The sequence below is a fragment of the Nerophis lumbriciformis genome, linkage group LG24 (genome assembly GCF_033978685.3).
Source record: "Nerophis lumbriciformis linkage group LG24, RoL_Nlum_v2.1, whole genome shotgun sequence".
NCBI lineage: Eukaryota > Metazoa > Chordata > Actinopteri > Syngnathiformes > Syngnathidae > Nerophis > Nerophis lumbriciformis.
In genome coordinates this window covers 6,031,226-6,048,914 of record NC_084571.2, presented here as the reverse complement: position 1 = coordinate 6,048,914, position 17,689 = coordinate 6,031,226, and the positions used below count along the sequence as shown (strand labels likewise).

The window sequence follows — 17,689 nt, the reverse complement described above, 5'->3', positions numbered from 1 at the left end:
TCCATGGAGACTTCAATAACACCTGAAGATAGCAAGCCTTCAGTTGTGTCTTTTAAACCTGCCTGCGTTGGCGTTTGTTGTTATATTGCGGTTAACAGAGGACAAAATTGGGAGGAGGCACGTCGAAGGGTCCCTGGGACCATAATGTTGTCAGCAGTGAGGTTAGCATTTTCTTAGCATATGAAAGTTCTGTTTGTTACCTGCATTGACGTAGACACGTGTGTCTCCGTTGCTGTGGATGTGATACGGTCAGCTCAATGAGAAGGTGAGAAAATCCCGTTTGGAACGGATGTCAGTACCCGATTTGTGGACTCAGAGAGTCTTTATACCATGGAACCTAAGCTGCGAGCCTTGCCCTCAGTATCAACAGCCAACGAAACATGCGGTATCGCGTCAGTAAGTTGTTCCGGAGTAAGAGTAACGTCTTCATGTGCCACAAAAATGTCTTAGGTACTAATTTACAAAGTTGTGTCATCCTTTATGTTGAAACAAGATTAAATCAGGTTCTCTTGGATAATTGAGAGTGGCGTGGGGAGGGTCAGGTGGAGGAGCAAAAGAACCCAGAGAGTAGATCTGGGTGAGCAGACCCAGGTAAATGTCAGCTGTGCCACACAGTTTATCAGATGTGATAGCAAAGCCATGAGGTTGGAACAAAAAAGGAGACGTGGAGAGTCGACCTAACATTCGACACAAGACAAATACTGATGATAAAGTCTCCATCCATCCATCTTCAACCGCTTATCCGGAATCGGTTCGCGGGGACAACAGCTCCAGCAGAGACCCCCAGTCTTCCCTCTCCAGAGCAACATTAGCAACTTCCACCTGGGGGATCCCGAAGCGTTCCCAGGCCAGAGAGGAGATGTAACCCCCCCCATCTGGTCCTTGGCCTTCCCCGGGGTCTCCTCCCAGTGGGACGTGCAACGAGGACCTCCCAAGAAAAACGCTCGTGAGGCATCCGCACGAGATGCCCGAACCACCTAAGCTGGCTCCTTTCCAAGCGAAGGCACAGCGGCTCTACTCCGAGTCTCTTTCGGGTGACTGAACTTCTCACCCTATCTCTAAGGGAGATGCCAGCCACCCTTCTGAGGAAACTCATTTCGGCCGCTTGTATCCGCGATCTTATTCTTTCGGTCATGACCATGGTCATTATAAAGTCTTTGTCCCGCTATTTCAACAGTCTGTGGTTTTGTGAAAGAGTTCATTTGAGAAGTCCTTGACTCTCCCACCAGTTTGGACATCAGAGAGTGCATCGGCCCAAATGTGACAGTGGAGTGTGTCGCACCAGCATTTTGGTCACGTTTGCCCCGATCATGACATCCAGGAAGGACTTAGGTGTTTTAGCCCCAGGGGTGAGAAGGCACCCCTATTCTTGAACCCATGTCGGGTATTCAGTAGCAAAACTTGCGTTAGTTTGACTTCCTGGGTATTCCCTGCTTCATCCCCCTGCCCCGTCATCTACGTTCTCTTTAGGGTGCAAATCTCGGCTCAAACAAGTCCTGAATGTATTCATAAACTTGTGGCACATGAGGGTGTTGCTGTGGCCATGGGGGAGGGTCCGGATAAGGTGTAACGTCTGCGGAGACGCATAGCTGCGCTGGTAGCATTCCAGAAGACAAGCAGGAGTATCGTGGATGTAAGATGAAGTATATTTAATTATTTTAAGGCAGGATCAAAAATACAAGACCGAAGACGCTAGCAAGCGTGGAGCTAAACAAAACATAAAATGTCACCAAGGGTGATAAACAAGGAATGCTAACGTGAACAAACATACTACAGCGAGGAGAAAAAACGTAAATGTTGCCTATTGCAAACATTGACCCAGCAACTATTGCTGGGTGACAGGAAACTATAAAGGGGAGTGAGTAACCAAAACACCTGGTGGGAACACTAATTGCTAAACTAAGACAGGTGAAGAGAATCAGTGCCCATGGAAACCAACAGTAAACAGGGAAAGAGGGTGCACCCAGGAAACAGACTCATTACCAACATAAATCATGCCATGATCCGGGTAACGGATCATGACATAAGGGCCGTAAACAGACTCTGTGGGACTTGAGGTGTAGGTGTGGCTAATGTTGCGTTTTGGACCAGTTGTTCCTCCCAGGGAATTCAAGTCACAAGTCGCTCCCAAGCTCTTTACGACACTTAAAGCTGAGTTGAAAAAACCACCAGAGACAGAATAGGTATTTTGTAATATATTGGCAAAGCTTTGCAGATATATTTTTGAGACCAGTCCAGCATAGAACATTCTATCGCGCCGTCAAAATGGTCTGTCCTCCCAACCCCAAAACCCTCTCCACTCTCCCTAGTCAAAATACATGCACATCGTCTCCCTAGTCAAAACACATTCCAAAGAATTCAAGGTTAACACACACAGTTTACTTGCAGACAGAGCAGCAAGAGAAGAAATGGAAAACACAAGCTGTTTTCAAATATGACTATGAAATAAAAGAAGTACAACTTAAATTCGGATATATGTAAATATCTGCCTCCGACACTAACTAAACAGTCTCTGTGGGTTTAGGTTTAATATTAAAAGTTTTCAATTGCGATTTTATGGCGGCTGCAGATACATTTTTATTTTGGGACTCAATTTTATCCTGCTTTTTGTTATATCGATGAAGATGGTGGATTATCGCGCAGCGCCACTCCCTCCGTGGGTTACCTTGAAATCCAGGACTGTGCTGACATTTAGACACCACCTCCTTTGGAAGACCTGCCATCACAGCTAGTTTGAACATAAAGCTTGTGATCTCCTACTTATGGGTAGGATGGATACCGGTCTGGTCCACCCACACCTGAATGGCTGACTCTATAAATTCATCAGCTGTTTGACCTGGAGTCAGAACAAATCTTGTGGTTGTCTGAGTCAGGCCCGGCCCTAACCAATCTGGCGCCCTAGGCAAGATTTTAGGTGGCGCCCCCCCACATCGGCAGTGAAGTGTATATACTCACAAGAACCCGAATAGCTTTGTCTTCGACCTTTTTTTTTTACTTACAACTATACCTAATATATAAAGGGGTGGAAAAGTGACGATTACCTGCAGGGCAAACATTAGCTAACCAGAAGGCAATAACAATGTAAACAAAAAACACCTGCTTAAAAGATCTAATACAAACATTTATATGCACGTACAACACTTAGAACTTTTAGCATATCAGTATGTGGAATTAAATTATGGAATGGATTAAGTAAAGAAGTTAAAAATTGTACTGATATGATCCAGTTTAAGAGGTTGTTCAAAATAATAGTGCTTACAGAGTACAAAGAAGAAGAATTATGAGAAATACTTTCAACCTTATTGAAAATAAGATATTCTTCATCTCAGTATGTTAATAATGACTGAATTAATTAATTAATTACATATTACAAAACTGTTGTATACTAATTCATAGATGTTATTTTATTATATAAAAAGGTCAGTAAATGATTCTATATATTTGTAAACGCTTTGAAGTGGGAAAGGGGTAGGATTAAATAAGCTTTGCTTCTTCCTACTCCTTTTCGGGCATGATGTAAAATGAAATGATATGAAATTGTGTGATGTATTATGATGTAAGTGTGTTCATGTTCCAAATAAACTAAAGAAAGAAAGAAATGTCCCTGAGGAATGTAAGGTGGGAGTACTGTAATTACCTAACGTTACATTATTATTTTCCATAACAATTTAGCCCCCTCCACAATATTAACCCGACGTTAAAACAGAACTAGCTATTTATTGATTAGCAATTGCCGAATCATGTAACATTAGCTTAATGCTAAAAAGCCAGGTTACTATCACATTCTGTAACAGACAAATAATTTCATGTAGGCTAACGTTACCTACCTGCTACCTCTGTCTTTTCTCGTTTCTCCTCCTCTTCTTTTCTCTTTTTTCTTCCCTGGGCACCTGACAGTTTTGACATCTTGTGTTGATTTTTTGATGTGGTGACGTCCAAAAAGAGTCACGATACGGGAAGGGAGGGGGCGCACCGTGCGGGGGGAGGGGGGGGGGGGGGGTAATGTTGTAACAAATAATATTTCTATTAAATAGGCTTTACTTTGCATTTTAATTAACGTGGGATTATTTTTTGTATTTAGAAATAATAGTACCAACTTCTTCTTTTTTTTTTTTTTTTCTCCAACATTTGTGGCACTGGCGTGGCGCCCCCTGATGGACGGCGCCCTTAGCATTTGCCTATACGGCCTATGCCACGGGCCGGCCCTGGTCTGAGTGCTCCAGTCAGTTGAGTATTCATCTCTCAGACCTCTGGCCCAGTCGAGTCGATGAGGCCTGAATGGGGTCTCATCACCCAGCTGACGTGTTATCGCAGTGTCGTCGATGGTACGAAGTAGCGGTTCCCAAAACTCCTCTCATATCTTCTAGTGCCAGTTACACTCCAAAAGTACACTTTTCAAAGCACCGCAGCCAAGATACCGCCCCTTGGTGAATATCAGGAAGCCATTTGATCCTAATATCAATATCACCCGAAGCGGTAGTGGACGGGGTGAGAGAAGAAAAAGTGTTTGTTTTGGTTCTACTCCTGTTTGTGTACTGCTTCCTGCATAATGAGAATCTGTCAAAGATGACTCAGCCTTATTTTCGACAATCTTTAGGTCGCTGTCTGTGAATAGTGACTGTTTCTGTCGCAGGTGTTTTTGTGATGATTTTCAGTCTATTTTACGCTGCAACTCGAGGCTCATTGACACTCACTCTCACTCTCTTCTTCCCTCGCTTCAATAACTCGCAACGTACGCCTTTTACCTTCTCATAATTTGAGGTTGGACCTCAACCGCTCGTCTTGTACCACCTACCTCGAGTTGAGCAGCCATCGCTTCCTGACCCACGTCAGCTTGACTTATTTCCTCACGCGGCACATCCTCCATCACACTTTTAAAGTTAAAGTTAAAGTACCAATGATAGTCACACACAGATTTTGTGTGGCGAAATTACCCTCTGCATTTGACTCATCCCCTTGTTCTACCCCCTGGGAGGGGAGGGAGCAGTGAGCAGCAGGCCACTGAGCAGGTTTTTCAGGGCCACTGAGCAGGTTTTTCAGGGTGGGATGTAAGGTGGAGGCAGGGCGGTATGTAAGGTGGAGGCAGGTCCGCAGTAACATCTGGACCACACTCTAATGTTCCATTATTCGCCATATAATCGTGCCAGCACCTCTAGGCTACAACCTTTTTGTACTTCTTAGACTTAGAAAAACGTTATTGATCCACAAGGGAAATTGTTCCTCCTTGTTCTTCTGAGTTGACTTGTTAGAAAAATAACCTGTTGCGCAGTCACTTTTAATACCACGGTAGTTCAACTCCAGAACTGCCATGTAATAGTAATGTCTTATTGGGCCACCATGCAGAATGACTCTGGCTTCTCAGGTATTTATTAAGACCCTTTCACTGCCGAGCTGTGGATGGCATCCACCCAACACTGCCTTAATAATTCTCAACTTCTAATCAAATGTAGACATCGTTAAAATCTTATTCACTCTACAGGCCTTCACAGGACGGGTCGCAGTGCCGGTGAGCTTCTACACCAGAGGTCCACTTTCTGGGTGTTAATTCACAACTCAAATCTAACGTCTCCTCTCCGTAAATACCTCGCGTTGACACTATACCCATGTCCCCACAGAGCTGTGACCTCGACACACCGCAGGAAACCACAGGAAACTACCCGCACAGTCTTCCTCACAGAGATTATAGCAGTTTTATAGATTCACATACAAAACTATAGCAGCTTTTAAAATTCTAGATCGGAAACTCCCGACTCAATGCGCGTGGATCCAAATTTCAATTAAGGGATCTGTATACTCAATCGAGCGCTTCGCCAGTTTTACAACAAATTCCCAACTTGTGGAATCCTTAGGGTTCCTGACCTGTACTAAAGAAAACAAATCCCACATTCGTGGCTCAACTCAGTTAAAATATGATATTTTGTGTTAAATTTAGTAGAAACAAGAACATATTCAACTGAATTCCTCAGTAAATTTACAGTAGCCAAAGTGCGGTATTTTATGAAAATGGTTGCTGCTCAGCACGGTGGCAGAGGGGTTAGTGCGTCTGCCTCACAATACGAAGGTGCTAAGTAGTCTGGGGTTCAATCCCAGGCTCGGGATCTTTCTGTGTGGAGTTTGCATGTTCTCCCCGTGACTGCGTGGGTTCCCTCCGGGTACTCCGGCTTCCTCCCACCTCCAAAGACATGCACCTGGGGATAGGTTGATTGGCAACACTAAAAATTGGCCCTAGTGTGTGAATGTGAGTGTGAATGTTGTCTGTCTATCTGTGTTGGCCCTGCGATGAGGTGGCGACTTGTCCAGGGTGTACCCCGCCTTCCGCCCGATTGTAGCTGAGATAGGCTCCAGCGCCCCCCGCGACCCCAAAGGGAATAAGCGGTAGAAAATGGATGGATGGATGGTTGCTGCTCACCTTTTTTTCGACCGGTCAGTTTTCTGAGGATGACAGTCTTCTCCGATCTCACCACAGCTTGTGACCAGTTTAGTGGCCTCGCGACCAGCTTAGTGGCCTTGCGACCAGCTTAGTGGCCTTGCGACCAGCTTAGTGGCCCCGTTGACCAGCTTAGAGGCCTTGTGGTTAGAGTATCCGCCCTGACACTGGGAGGTTGTGTGTTCAAACCCCGGCCGAGTCATACCAAAGACTACAAAAAATGGGACCCATTGCCTCCCTGTTTGGCACTTAGCATCAAGGGTTGGAATTGGGGGTTAAATCACCAAATGATTCCCGAGCACAGCCACCGCTGCTGCTCACTGCTCCCCTCACCAGGGGGTGAACATGGGGATGAGTCAAATGCAGAGGACACATTTCACCACACCTAGTGTGTGTGTGACTATTGTTGGAACTTTACTTAAACAGGGAAAATAGCCTTTTACTTGAATTTGCTTTTTCCGTGACCAAATTAACTCCAAAAACCTGGACTCGGTCCACTGGCGGCGTGTACGTTTGATCAAAAGGGAGAAGGAACTTGTCAGACACTCATGTCAACATTCAATCAGTTGCATCAACACAAAGACATATACTTACAGAGGCTCTGGGTTGTTGTCTTTCCACGTCGCCAACGTACGCTGGATTGTGTGAGGGACAGGAAACCGGAAAACAAAGTGCCTTCAGCTTTTATAGGTTATAATAGGGGTACTTAGCAAAGTGGGTGTGGAGAGCTGTAGCTCTGATAACCTTACCTGTCTTGCAAGTCTCATCCTAGCGCTAGATTTGTTCCATTCCTTTTGCACATCTTCACACTTTGCAACTTGCTCACACAAACATAACAAGAACACAATTGGCTTGCTTATGTTACCAAGAGTGGTTTAACAGAACACTTTTGTTTTAAAACTGTCTACATTTTTCACAATTGCCAAGTTTATGTAGAACATTTATTTCCGCTCCAAACAAAAATAACACGTTGTTGTTATGATGGAATAAACATATAACGATAACTAAAACTATCTAAATTGCAACACTCAAAGCTAAAATTCCGTCCAAGAAGTCGTAAGAAGGCGAGATATAACACTAAAAATATTTTGGAACGTTAGCGTTCTCTCAGCAGGTGAGCGTCCCGAACACTAATCAGAGGCAGGTGGAACTAATCTGCTCCCATGGCAACTAAAACACAAACGCAGGGGTGCTCAAAACAGAACTAAGGGAGTCAAAGTAAAATACAACATGATCCAGGCAACAGATCCTTACAACAACGATTAGTAGAGTGCGGCCATGTTCTATACTCATTGAAATACCTTCAGCATTAATATTAAATAAGCAATCCTTAAAAGCAGTGTAACAGTTGACATTCATGATGTTTAAGTACGAGTACCCTCTACCGACAAAGAGGAGTAGCTCCTTCAGCAACACAGCGTGTCTTTATTTTCTGGTGTCCATTATCTTGTGTTCTTATAGTGTTATTATTTTCCTACTCTTGTATTTTTACTTTCATTCCATTTTTATTAGGGATGTCCGATAATGGCTTTTTGCCGAAATCCTTATATTCCGATATTGTCTAACTTTTTAATTACCGATACCGATACCAACCGATACCGATATCAACCGATATATACAGTCGTGGAATTAACACATTATTATGCCTAATTTGGACAACCAGGTATGGTGAAGATAAGGTACTTTAAAAAAAAAAAAAAGAAAAAAAAAAAAGATAAATAAATTAAAAACATTTTCTTGAATAAAAAAGAAAGTAAAACAATATAAAAACAAGAAAGTAAAACAATATAAAAACAGTTACATTGAAACTAGTAATTAAAGAAAATGAGTAAAATTAACTGTTAAAGGTTAGTACTATTAGTGGACCAGCAGCACGCACAATCATGTGTGCTTACGGACTGTATCCCTGCAGACTGTATTGATATATATTGATATATAATGTAGGAACCAGAATATTAATAACAGAAAGAAACAATCCTTTTGTGTGAATGAGTGTAAATGGGAAATGGGGGAGTAAGGTTTTTTGGGTTGGTGCACTAATTGTAAGTCTATCTTGTGTTTTTTATGTTGATTTAATAAAAAAAACATTTTTTTTTTTAAAAGACCGATACCGATAATACAAAAAACGATAATTTCTGCTATTACATTTTAACGCATTTATCGACCGATAATCTCGGCAGGTCAATATTATCGGACATCTCTAATTTTTATTGTAGTCATGTTTGTTTTCTCCAATGTGGGCTAAATAAAGGTCAAGTCCTCCAGTTGACTTCCATTGCCCATCCTTCTTTGCGCCATTGACAATGCCGCCCTCTGGTGGACTAGAAGTTCATTACAATATCTCGCTCAAAAGACAGCAAATGACGTCAGCCAAGTGTGACAGGAGGACGGAAATTTGAATATTAAAAAAAGCTAATCAATACAATAAAAATAGTTTATTGTGAAACATAGCTCACAAGTGTTTAACTTTTTGGTAACTATAGGGGCGATGGAAAACAAAGTAATAGCAATAAACAAAATCTATAATTAAACAAAATGAGTATCGCGTACAGTGAATACAAACAAATAGTTCAAATGTGTTGGCAGGTTTTTTAACCAGTTGTAATTTGTTACTAATATTTATTTTATACATCATCTTCTCAGAAAGAGAGTTCCTTAATCTAATTTAAACAATACAATAAATAATTAGTACAGTGTGTATTGTGTCATTAAAATAAACAGTAATAATAAGGATTTATTTGAATAATTTGGCCTTCATTGGGTGAGTCATGAAGTTGACATGCTAACTTGTGCAGTATGTTTTTGTAGAAAGGCAGCGGGGTCACAGGTCGATGTTTGTGAGTGTGTATGTGGCAGGGTTGCCGGGGGGGTGCAAAGCGGGAAAAGCTCCAGTGGCACTATTGGCCTTTGGAGAAGGTGGAAGATTAAATTTCGGCCTGACAGCGTTTCCTGTCGACACTGCAAGCAAAGAGAGAGTGAGGGGGCGACTCTTGAAGGGACCCACAAACAAGCTGAACCGTCTAACTTGCAGATTAACATCCAAAGGAGCCACGCTGACCTTCGACCCCTCGAACTTCCTCTCACGAGCGAGGGAGGAAAGCGAGGAGGCGGAAAAGACTGGACGTGACCATGTTGGAGCCCAAGAAGAAAGTCGGGTGAGTGAGAACACCCTGAGGAGGTGGTGGCGGACATGGAGGTGAAAAAAGTGTGATTAGCCTAAGCAGACGGACGCTCACGCTAATCAGGTAAACACACCGTTGGCATTGTGAACATGTGTGGTTCTGATAATGTTTCTTGTTCTTGACGGTAGAAAAGTGAGTATTCGCATCGGCAAGAGTCACTCAGGTAAGAAATATTTTCTTGACTATTGAGGAGAAAATTATAGTTTTGGGTTGATGATTTGTTGTGGTGGTTAAAGGTTGAGAGATGGCGGATCCAAACAAGGAAGGCGGTAGTGAAAGAGGCGAGCCTGAAGACAAGCTTGCGGACGAGGACGAGGACAAGCGGGCCAAAGACGAGCACAACAAGCTGGAGAAGGAGAGCGGGAATGTGGCGGCCCCGAGCAGGAACGTGAAGCGGGGAAAGCGGCGTCAACCGTTGCAGAGCGGCTGGGCCCTGAGCGAGCGCCTGGCCATCAACGTGTCGGGGATGCGTTACGAGACGCAGCTGCGCACCCTCGCTCAGTTCCCAGAATCTCTGCTGGGAAACGCCCGCAAGCGTCTCCGCTACTTCGACCCTGACCGGAATGAGCTCTTCCTGGACCGGAGTCGGGTCTGTTTCGACGCCATCCTCTACTTCTACCAGTCGGGCGGGAGACTGCGGAGGCCCGCCAACGTGCCCTTGGACATTTTTATGGATGAGCTGCGCTTTTACGAGCTCGGGGAGGAAATTCTGGACCGTTTCAAGGAGGACGAAGGCTTCCCGAAGGAGGAGGAGAGAGCTCTTCCCAGCGGTGACCTGCAGCGCCGCCTCTGGATGCTCTTTGAGTACCCCGAGTCTTCCAGCGCTGCTCGCATCATTGCCATCGTCAGCGTCATGGTCATCATCATCTCCATTCTCATCTTCTGCCTGGAGACCCTGCCCGAGTTCAGGAACGAGAAGGAACAGAGAGAGGTGCGTAAAATGGTTTTGTCGCAGTCATAGTAATTCTTATACTTGCGGAGCACAGTGGTGCAATGGTTAGTGCAGCTGCTTCAAGGCAAGAAGGTTCTAGGCTTGAACCAGTGTCTGCTCAGTGGAGTTTGCATGTTCTCCACATGCTTCTCGCTACACCAGTTTCCTTTCACAGTCCAACAAAATGTACGTTAGGTCCACTGAAGGCTCTCCTGTAACTCTGAACAAGATAAGTGGTAAAGAAAAGACGAAGCTTGAATGTCAATTCCTTACCAAATGGTAGGTGACAGGGTGCAAATAAGGTGAAGATTTAACACCACTTGGAAGTAACGAGATTAACATGGAGGGACAACAAGCGCTGACAAGTATCCTCTTACCAAACATAAACATTCTGAGCTTCAGGTGTTTATCTCCTCTGAAGGATCGCCACTATCTGCATTCTGGTTTAGTGGGTTGGGAATAAGATAACCAGGATGTCCGATTTGAGTATACAAACACATACTCAACGATAAGAGAAAGTCCAGAGAACCTCCATCCTTGAAAGTTGGAGATATGGTTACTTGAGAGAAACGTTGGCAAGTCGGCACAGGCATGACGGAGGAGACGGAGATAGGAGAAAAGTCCGAGCCAAGAGGCGCATTTAGATGGAGGAGATATTCCAGAGGACCAGACAGAGCCAAGAGTATGAAGGCTAGGAAAGCAGATGAGGCGCTCTTATGTTACCCCCTCTGAGACCTGGACTACTAAATATAGGCAAAGGACAAGCCACCAACATATAAATGTTTATTAATAAACACTGACTCATACGTGAGGAAAACAGCCCTGGGACACATGACACAGCTAATCAGCTTTGCTCCGACTTTGCTAGCATGGATTCAGAAAGTCGAATTTGTAGCGTTCTATCAATGATGTCAGCATCTGTGACATCCGCGGTTATAATTTGCAGCCTTCCGACATTGAAAAATGATTTGGCAGACGAGGGATGATGATGATCATCACAGCGGAAGGGAGCAGTAGGACGTCCAAGTTCCGAGTCAGATCTGCCTAACCAGAGCCAGGAAAGCCTAAAATGTCCCTCAGTGGAGTACTAAGTCAGGACAAGGTGAAGCAATAGAAACACAAAAAGTGACAAAGTGAGCAACGAGAACCCTAAAGTCTTCTGGTAACTTGACCTAACTTGCTCGTGCCAAATTGTCTTGAGACCACTTTCCAGAGCTGGGGAGTAACACAAGTCCATATTTTTAAATATAGGCAATGAAATGAAAGTCTGCGAGGAAAATTAACGTGCTGGAGTGAAAGTAGAAAAGCCAGAAATTAATTAATTAATTAATAACTGGGATTTATATAGCGCTTTTCTAAGTACCCAAAGTCGCTTTACATGTAGAACCCATCAATCATTCACACCTGGTGGTGGTAAGCTACTTTCATAGCCACAGCTGCCCTGGGGTAGACTGATGGAAGCGTGGCTGCAATTTGCGCCAACGGCCCCTCCGACCACCACCTATCATTCATCATTCAGTTCACCAGTGTGAGTGGCACCGGGGGCAAAGGGTGAAGTGTCCCGCCCAAGGTCACAACGGCAGCGATTTTTGGATGGTAAGAGGCGGGGAGCGAACCTGCAACCCTCAGGTTTCTGGCACGGTTGCTCTACCCACTACGCCATGCCGCCCCAGAAATGTTGGTATCCTGCGATCTATGTAAAATGTTGAAAGTCCTGAAGAACGACTTAGCTCATAAAGGGGTCAGATCATGATTATCTTATATTTACACTTAATTTTGGTCTACATAACATGCAATGATGGTTCTTTAATCAACATTTTGCATAGATTTTGCTGTAAAGACCTTTCAATAGGCCAGTTTCTGGCTGCTTCTAAAACGGTTAGTTTTGAGAGGCGGAGATGTTGGAAGTAAATGAAGCCCTCCTTACCACTGACCTTACTACATTATTGTTCCCGCCTCGCACCTATGCTTGGTAGTCGTTTTTGTTTTGACAAGACCGTATGGAATATGGACACTGGTGATCGCCACCAGCCATCTTATTTTTACTTGACTTTCACCACAACACAACATCCCAGATGATATAGCGAGACCATGTGGCTCACTGTGGTTTTGTTGTTGGCTCAAGAAGGAAACAGTGCGGCTGACACAAAGTAAGGAAGCCAGTCAGAAATTTCTGCTGGCTAAGGTTAAACTTAACCCCCCCCCAAAAAAACAACAAGTCTTTCTCTCTCCAATATACATGCGTATATTGACCATAAAATGTTTTCTACTCTATATCATCTTAATACTTTCACTGCACTGCTGCTTTGAACACTTGTTCAATAGAAGGTTCAAGCCCGCTCGTCAGTAAACCACACTACTAGCTACATCGCAAACGTGTTAAAGGATTATATCACTAACTGGTCCCTTGCCAAACACAGTAGACACTTGTCTAAATACAATTTTTTTTTTGGAAAAATCAGTCTTTATTTAGCCGGAAGTTGATGACACCATGTCTTACAGTAGAAGGCTAAGCTAGCTGCACAACGAGAGTTAACATTGCTAACGTATGATTGACAAATTTTTAACCTACTGTTATTGCTTACTGTTTCATTGTCTCCTCCATTGCCATAAACAGTAGTCGGAAAATTCATCTTTTTGTGAAAATTTGTGGCTGTAGCAGGACCAATCTTTGCACACCATTGAAGCCACTTCTTTACAGTTGAAGGCACATTGCCACAAATCGTAAAAGTAAGGCACTTTTTACTTTAGATGAGGTTGAAAGTTAATGTAGTGACTTGTGCTGGTCACAGCAAACAGAGCATTTTCCTTCATTGGGTTTTATCATCAATGTTGTTGTGACACAGACGGATTTAAATAATTTAAATAGGTTGCCTCGCACAAATTATGTTTGGGTAAATTTCTACCTTATATGGATATTCCGCTGACGCCAGACAAAATATCACACTTAAACAACATTCCAAACTGTTTGGAGGAAATATGAAAGAAATCAAGATTGTTTTATTAAAATCTCTGCAATGCCTCCATGGTCTGATTTAAAATTTTCGGAAGTTAATTCAGATACCAAATACCCATAAGCAGGTACTAATAGGTAAGAAAAGTTGGTTTTGCATCTTAAGGACCCTTTAAGAAATACCATATATAACTTACCTCGTGACTAATCACTGGACAGCCACGTGTTTAGCGTCACTGAGAAAGACGGTAGTGTTTCAGGTATTCTAGTTGACTCCTTGGTTTCCCAGCAGTTCTCTTAAACCAGAGTCTTTGTCTTGCAGAGATTTACCAGCATCCTTCACCCAGCGGTGGCCAATGAGAGCGTCTCAAACTTGCCGACCTTTACACCCTTCCAAGACCCCTTCTTCATCGTGGAGACCATCTGCATCTTCTGGTTCTCCTTCGAGTTCATCATACGCTTCACCTGCTGCCCCAACAAGATGCACTTCTTTAAGGACGTCATGAACACCATCGACTTCTTCGCCATCATTCCCTACTTCGTCACGCTGGGCACGGAGCTGGCCAAGGACAAAGGGACACAGCCCTCCGTGTCGCTGGCCCTCATCAGGGTCATCCGGCTGGTGAGGGTCTTCAGGATCTTCAAGCTGTCTCGCCACTCAAAGGGTCTCCAGATCCTAGGGCAGACTCTGAAGGCCAGCCTGCGTGAGCTCGCCTTGCTCATCTTCTTTCTCTTCATCGGTGTCATCCTCTTCTCTAGTGCCGTCTATTTTGCAGAGGTGGACCGCCCTGACACGGCGTTCACCAGCATCCCCGAGGCCTTCTGGTGGGCTGTAGTGTCCATGACGACGGTCGGCTACGGGGACATGTACCCGGAAACGGTGGGCGGGAAGCTGGTGGGCTCCATGTGCGCCATCGCCGGGGTGCTCACCATCTCACTGCCCGTGCCCGTCATCGTGTCCAACTTCAGCTACTTCTATCACCGCGAGATGGAGCGAGTGGACACCACAGAGTACCAGCATGTCCCCGCGTCCCTCTGGGAAAACGACATGGAGGACGGCGGAGAAGATGATGAGGTGGGAGATGAGGGGCCTGAGGACCCAGGAGAACACGCACCGCTGTACGAAAGGAACAGCAAAGCGGCGGGAGATCTGAGCGGGAATAACTTCCTCTTCAGAGAACCTTTGGTCACTCAGGTGTGACCTAACCAGAGAAAGAAATCCTGGAGGTCCTATACCTCTACACTGAGGGAGAAGAGACACACATGGACTTTGACAACCGGCAATGTCTCTCAAGAAGCTTAATTTGGGGAGTTGAGAGCTTTTCTACAAACTGTTGGTTGATTGGCTCAATTTCCTTGCCTAGTTTAGATCTTTGTGAATGAGCGTTAATAAAGAAGCTGTGGAGCTTTGGCGTGTTTGTACACATCAAGTATTCAGTGAGGACTAAATGGTCTCTGATGTGCAGCCATTCAGCCACTAGATGTCACATGTGAGCTACTTAGGCAGAAGCGCTGGACCTGGCTGGACCAGCTGCTGCTTTTCATTTACAAACAAAAGTGACATCAGCAAACATCAACATCCTTTCCTCTTCAAACGCTCATGTTAATGTAGGCCACATGACTCTGATTGTGTTGTTTTGACAACGGCCGGCCACAAGACAGTCTTGATCGGTTTAATATTCGTTATTGTTTGCATACAGTTTGCAAAATGACACATGTTTCTAATACTATGTTGAATAATGTTGCTACAGCAGAGGAGCAAAAAAATCATATTGCCGAGCCCTAGCCTCAGATATTATACTGCCTTTGAAAAATAACGGTACCTTTTTATGTCATGGACTGTGGACATGATGGCAATATGAGTCGAGGCGCATGTCGCGAGTCAACACAAGCACAGAGCACTTACAAGCGGAAACAGTGTGGAGACAGAAGAGGGCGAATGGACGTATAAACGATAAAAGTGATTCTATTAAAACTGAAGGGCCGCCCTGCGAGCGGTGCTTTAAAATATAGCTTGCTAGCAGCTAACGCCACGCCACACTGTTTGAGCTACTTCTATATCCTCGCCTCTATGGCGACAAATAAAGTACGTTTCTTACAAGTATCATCCCTGCAGGACGAGGAATAGCTAAACATGCTTCACTACAAACTATAGGAGGATACAATAGCTAACCGCTAACAGCAAGCTAGCGCCCCTGAATGTAAAAAAATGGGTGGCTCTATACAAATATCGACTGTAATGATACCAAGTACAAGAATCGTATATTATCAATACAATGATCACGTCAATATTTTTTTACTATCAAGAAAGCTTATGTGATTTTTGTTGTCGTTTTAACTCAGGAAATACATCCCTGGACACATGAGGACTTTAATTATGACCAATGTATGACCCTGTAAGTACTTGGTATTAGATCCATACCCAAATTTGTGGTATCACCCAAAATATATGTTAAGTATCCAAACCAGGGGCGCCGCTAGGGATTTTGGGCTCCATGAAAAGAATCTTTACAGGGCCCCCAACAGTGTCATTATTTTTTCTGTATTATAATTTCATCATCATTAGGGGCCTCTCTGGGCCCCCCTCCATCATAGGCCTCTAGAATCCGTCTCCTTTACCCCCCCTTTTCGGCGCTCCTGATCCAAACAGCAGAAAAATAAGTGATTATTACATTTGAAAAGAAGTGTATAGTGAAGATGTTAAAACAGAAAGTAAACAGATATTAACAGTAAATGAACAATTACCAGTGATGGGCAAACTACAAGTTACTCTCAATTAAATGTAACTAAGCTACATGGTAAGCTTTCCCTGTAGAATTGTAGCAAGCTACACTACAAACTACATATATATATATATATATATATATATATATATATATATATATATATATATATATATATATATATACATATATATATATATATATATATATGTATGTGTGGGGAAAAAAAATCACAAGACTATTTCATCTCTACAGGCCTGTTTCATGAGGGGGGTACCCTCAATCGTCAGGAGATTTTAATGGGAGCATTCGCATACCATGGTTTATATAGGGCACAGAGTGGGTGGGTACAGGCTGGCCTAGGGGCGTGGTGATTGGTTCATGTGTTACCTAGGAGGTGTTTCCGTCTATGGCGGCATGTTGTTACAATTTCGCTGCGCTTGTTGAGGGATGACAGGTCTGGACGGTAGATAATAAACAGTTTCTCTTTCAAGCATAGGTTGCATCTTTTATTACCACTATTGTAAGGTGTGCTGGATGCAAGAATTTGCCATGTTATTGAATATTCAACATTATTGTCTTTGAGGTCCCAAATGTGTTTGCTGAGTTCTGTGGTATTTCGCAGGTTTTTGTTCCTGAAAGAAGCCTTGTGGTTGTTCCATCTGGTTTTGAAATCAGGTTGAGGAATTCCTCAACCTGATTGACAAACACTTTCCCAAAGACAACAACCTAAGAAAAGTATTCAACAAGAACAACATCAAATTGAGCTACAGCTGCATGAACAATATACGACAAATCATCTCAAACCACAACAAAACAATTGCAAATGAGCCGTCGACCCCCAGTCAGAACGACTCCAAAACCAACAAAGCATGTAACTGTCGAAAGAAACCTGATTGCCCCCTCAACGGGGGATGCTTACAAACATCAGTTGTCTACCAATCTAAGGTAATACGCAAGGACATTAACACATCCGACACATATGTAGGATTAACCGAGGGTGAATTCAAAACCAGATGGAACAACCACAAGGCTTCTTTCAGGAACAAAAACCTGCGAAATACCACAGAACTCAGCAAACACATTTGGGACCTCAAAGACAATAATGTTGAATATTCAATAACATGGCAAATTCTTGCATCCAGCACACCTTACAATAGTGGTAATACAAGATGCAACCTATGCTTGAAAGAGAAACTGTTTATTATCTACCGTCCAGACCTGTCATCCCTCAACAAGCGCAGCGAAATTGTAACAACATGCCGCCATAGACGGAAACACCTCCTAGGTAACACATGAACCAATCACCACGCCCCTAAGCCAGCCTGTACCCACCCACTCTGTGCCCTATATAAACCATGGTATGCGAATGCTCCCATTAAAATCTCCTGACGATTGAGGGTACCCCCCTCATGAAACAGGCCTGTAGAGATGAAATAGTCTTGTGATTTTTTTTCCCCACACATACATATA

At 43.7% G+C, this 17,689-nt stretch overlaps 2 protein-coding genes across 4 annotated transcripts in view; one reads left to right on the top strand and one right to left on the bottom strand.

Annotated features, from left to right (window-relative positions):
* bcat2 (branched chain amino-acid transaminase 2, mitochondrial) overlaps window positions 1-7,044 on the bottom strand; it is a 31,052-nt gene extending 24,008 nt beyond the window's left edge. The window contains exon 1 of one of the 3 annotated variants that reach the window (XM_061981414.2): window positions 7,022-7,044. Coding sequence is in view for 1 of the 3 variants with exons in the window: in XM_061981411.2 (XP_061837395.1) it covers window positions 4,796-4,867 (72 nt within the window). In the remaining 2 variants the exon portion in view is untranslated. Of the gene's footprint in view, window positions 1-4,795; window positions 4,940-6,409; window positions 6,433-7,021 lie in introns of those variants that run through there. The other 2 variants (XM_061981415.1, XM_061981411.2) reach the window with 2 other exon arrangements.
* A 2,805-nt stretch (window positions 7,045-9,849) lies between these two features.
* On the top strand, window positions 9,850-14,731 carry LOC133620150 (potassium voltage-gated channel subfamily A member 1-like). Its single transcript, XM_061981410.1, has 2 exons — window positions 9,850-10,540; window positions 13,816-14,731. The coding sequence occupies exons 1-2, from the start codon at window positions 9,854-9,856 to the stop codon at window positions 14,692-14,694; spliced, it is 1,566 nt and encodes a 521-aa protein (XP_061837394.1). The 5' UTR covers window positions 9,850-9,853; the 3' UTR covers window positions 14,695-14,731.
* The last annotated feature ends 2,958 nt before the right edge of the window (window positions 14,732-17,689 follow it).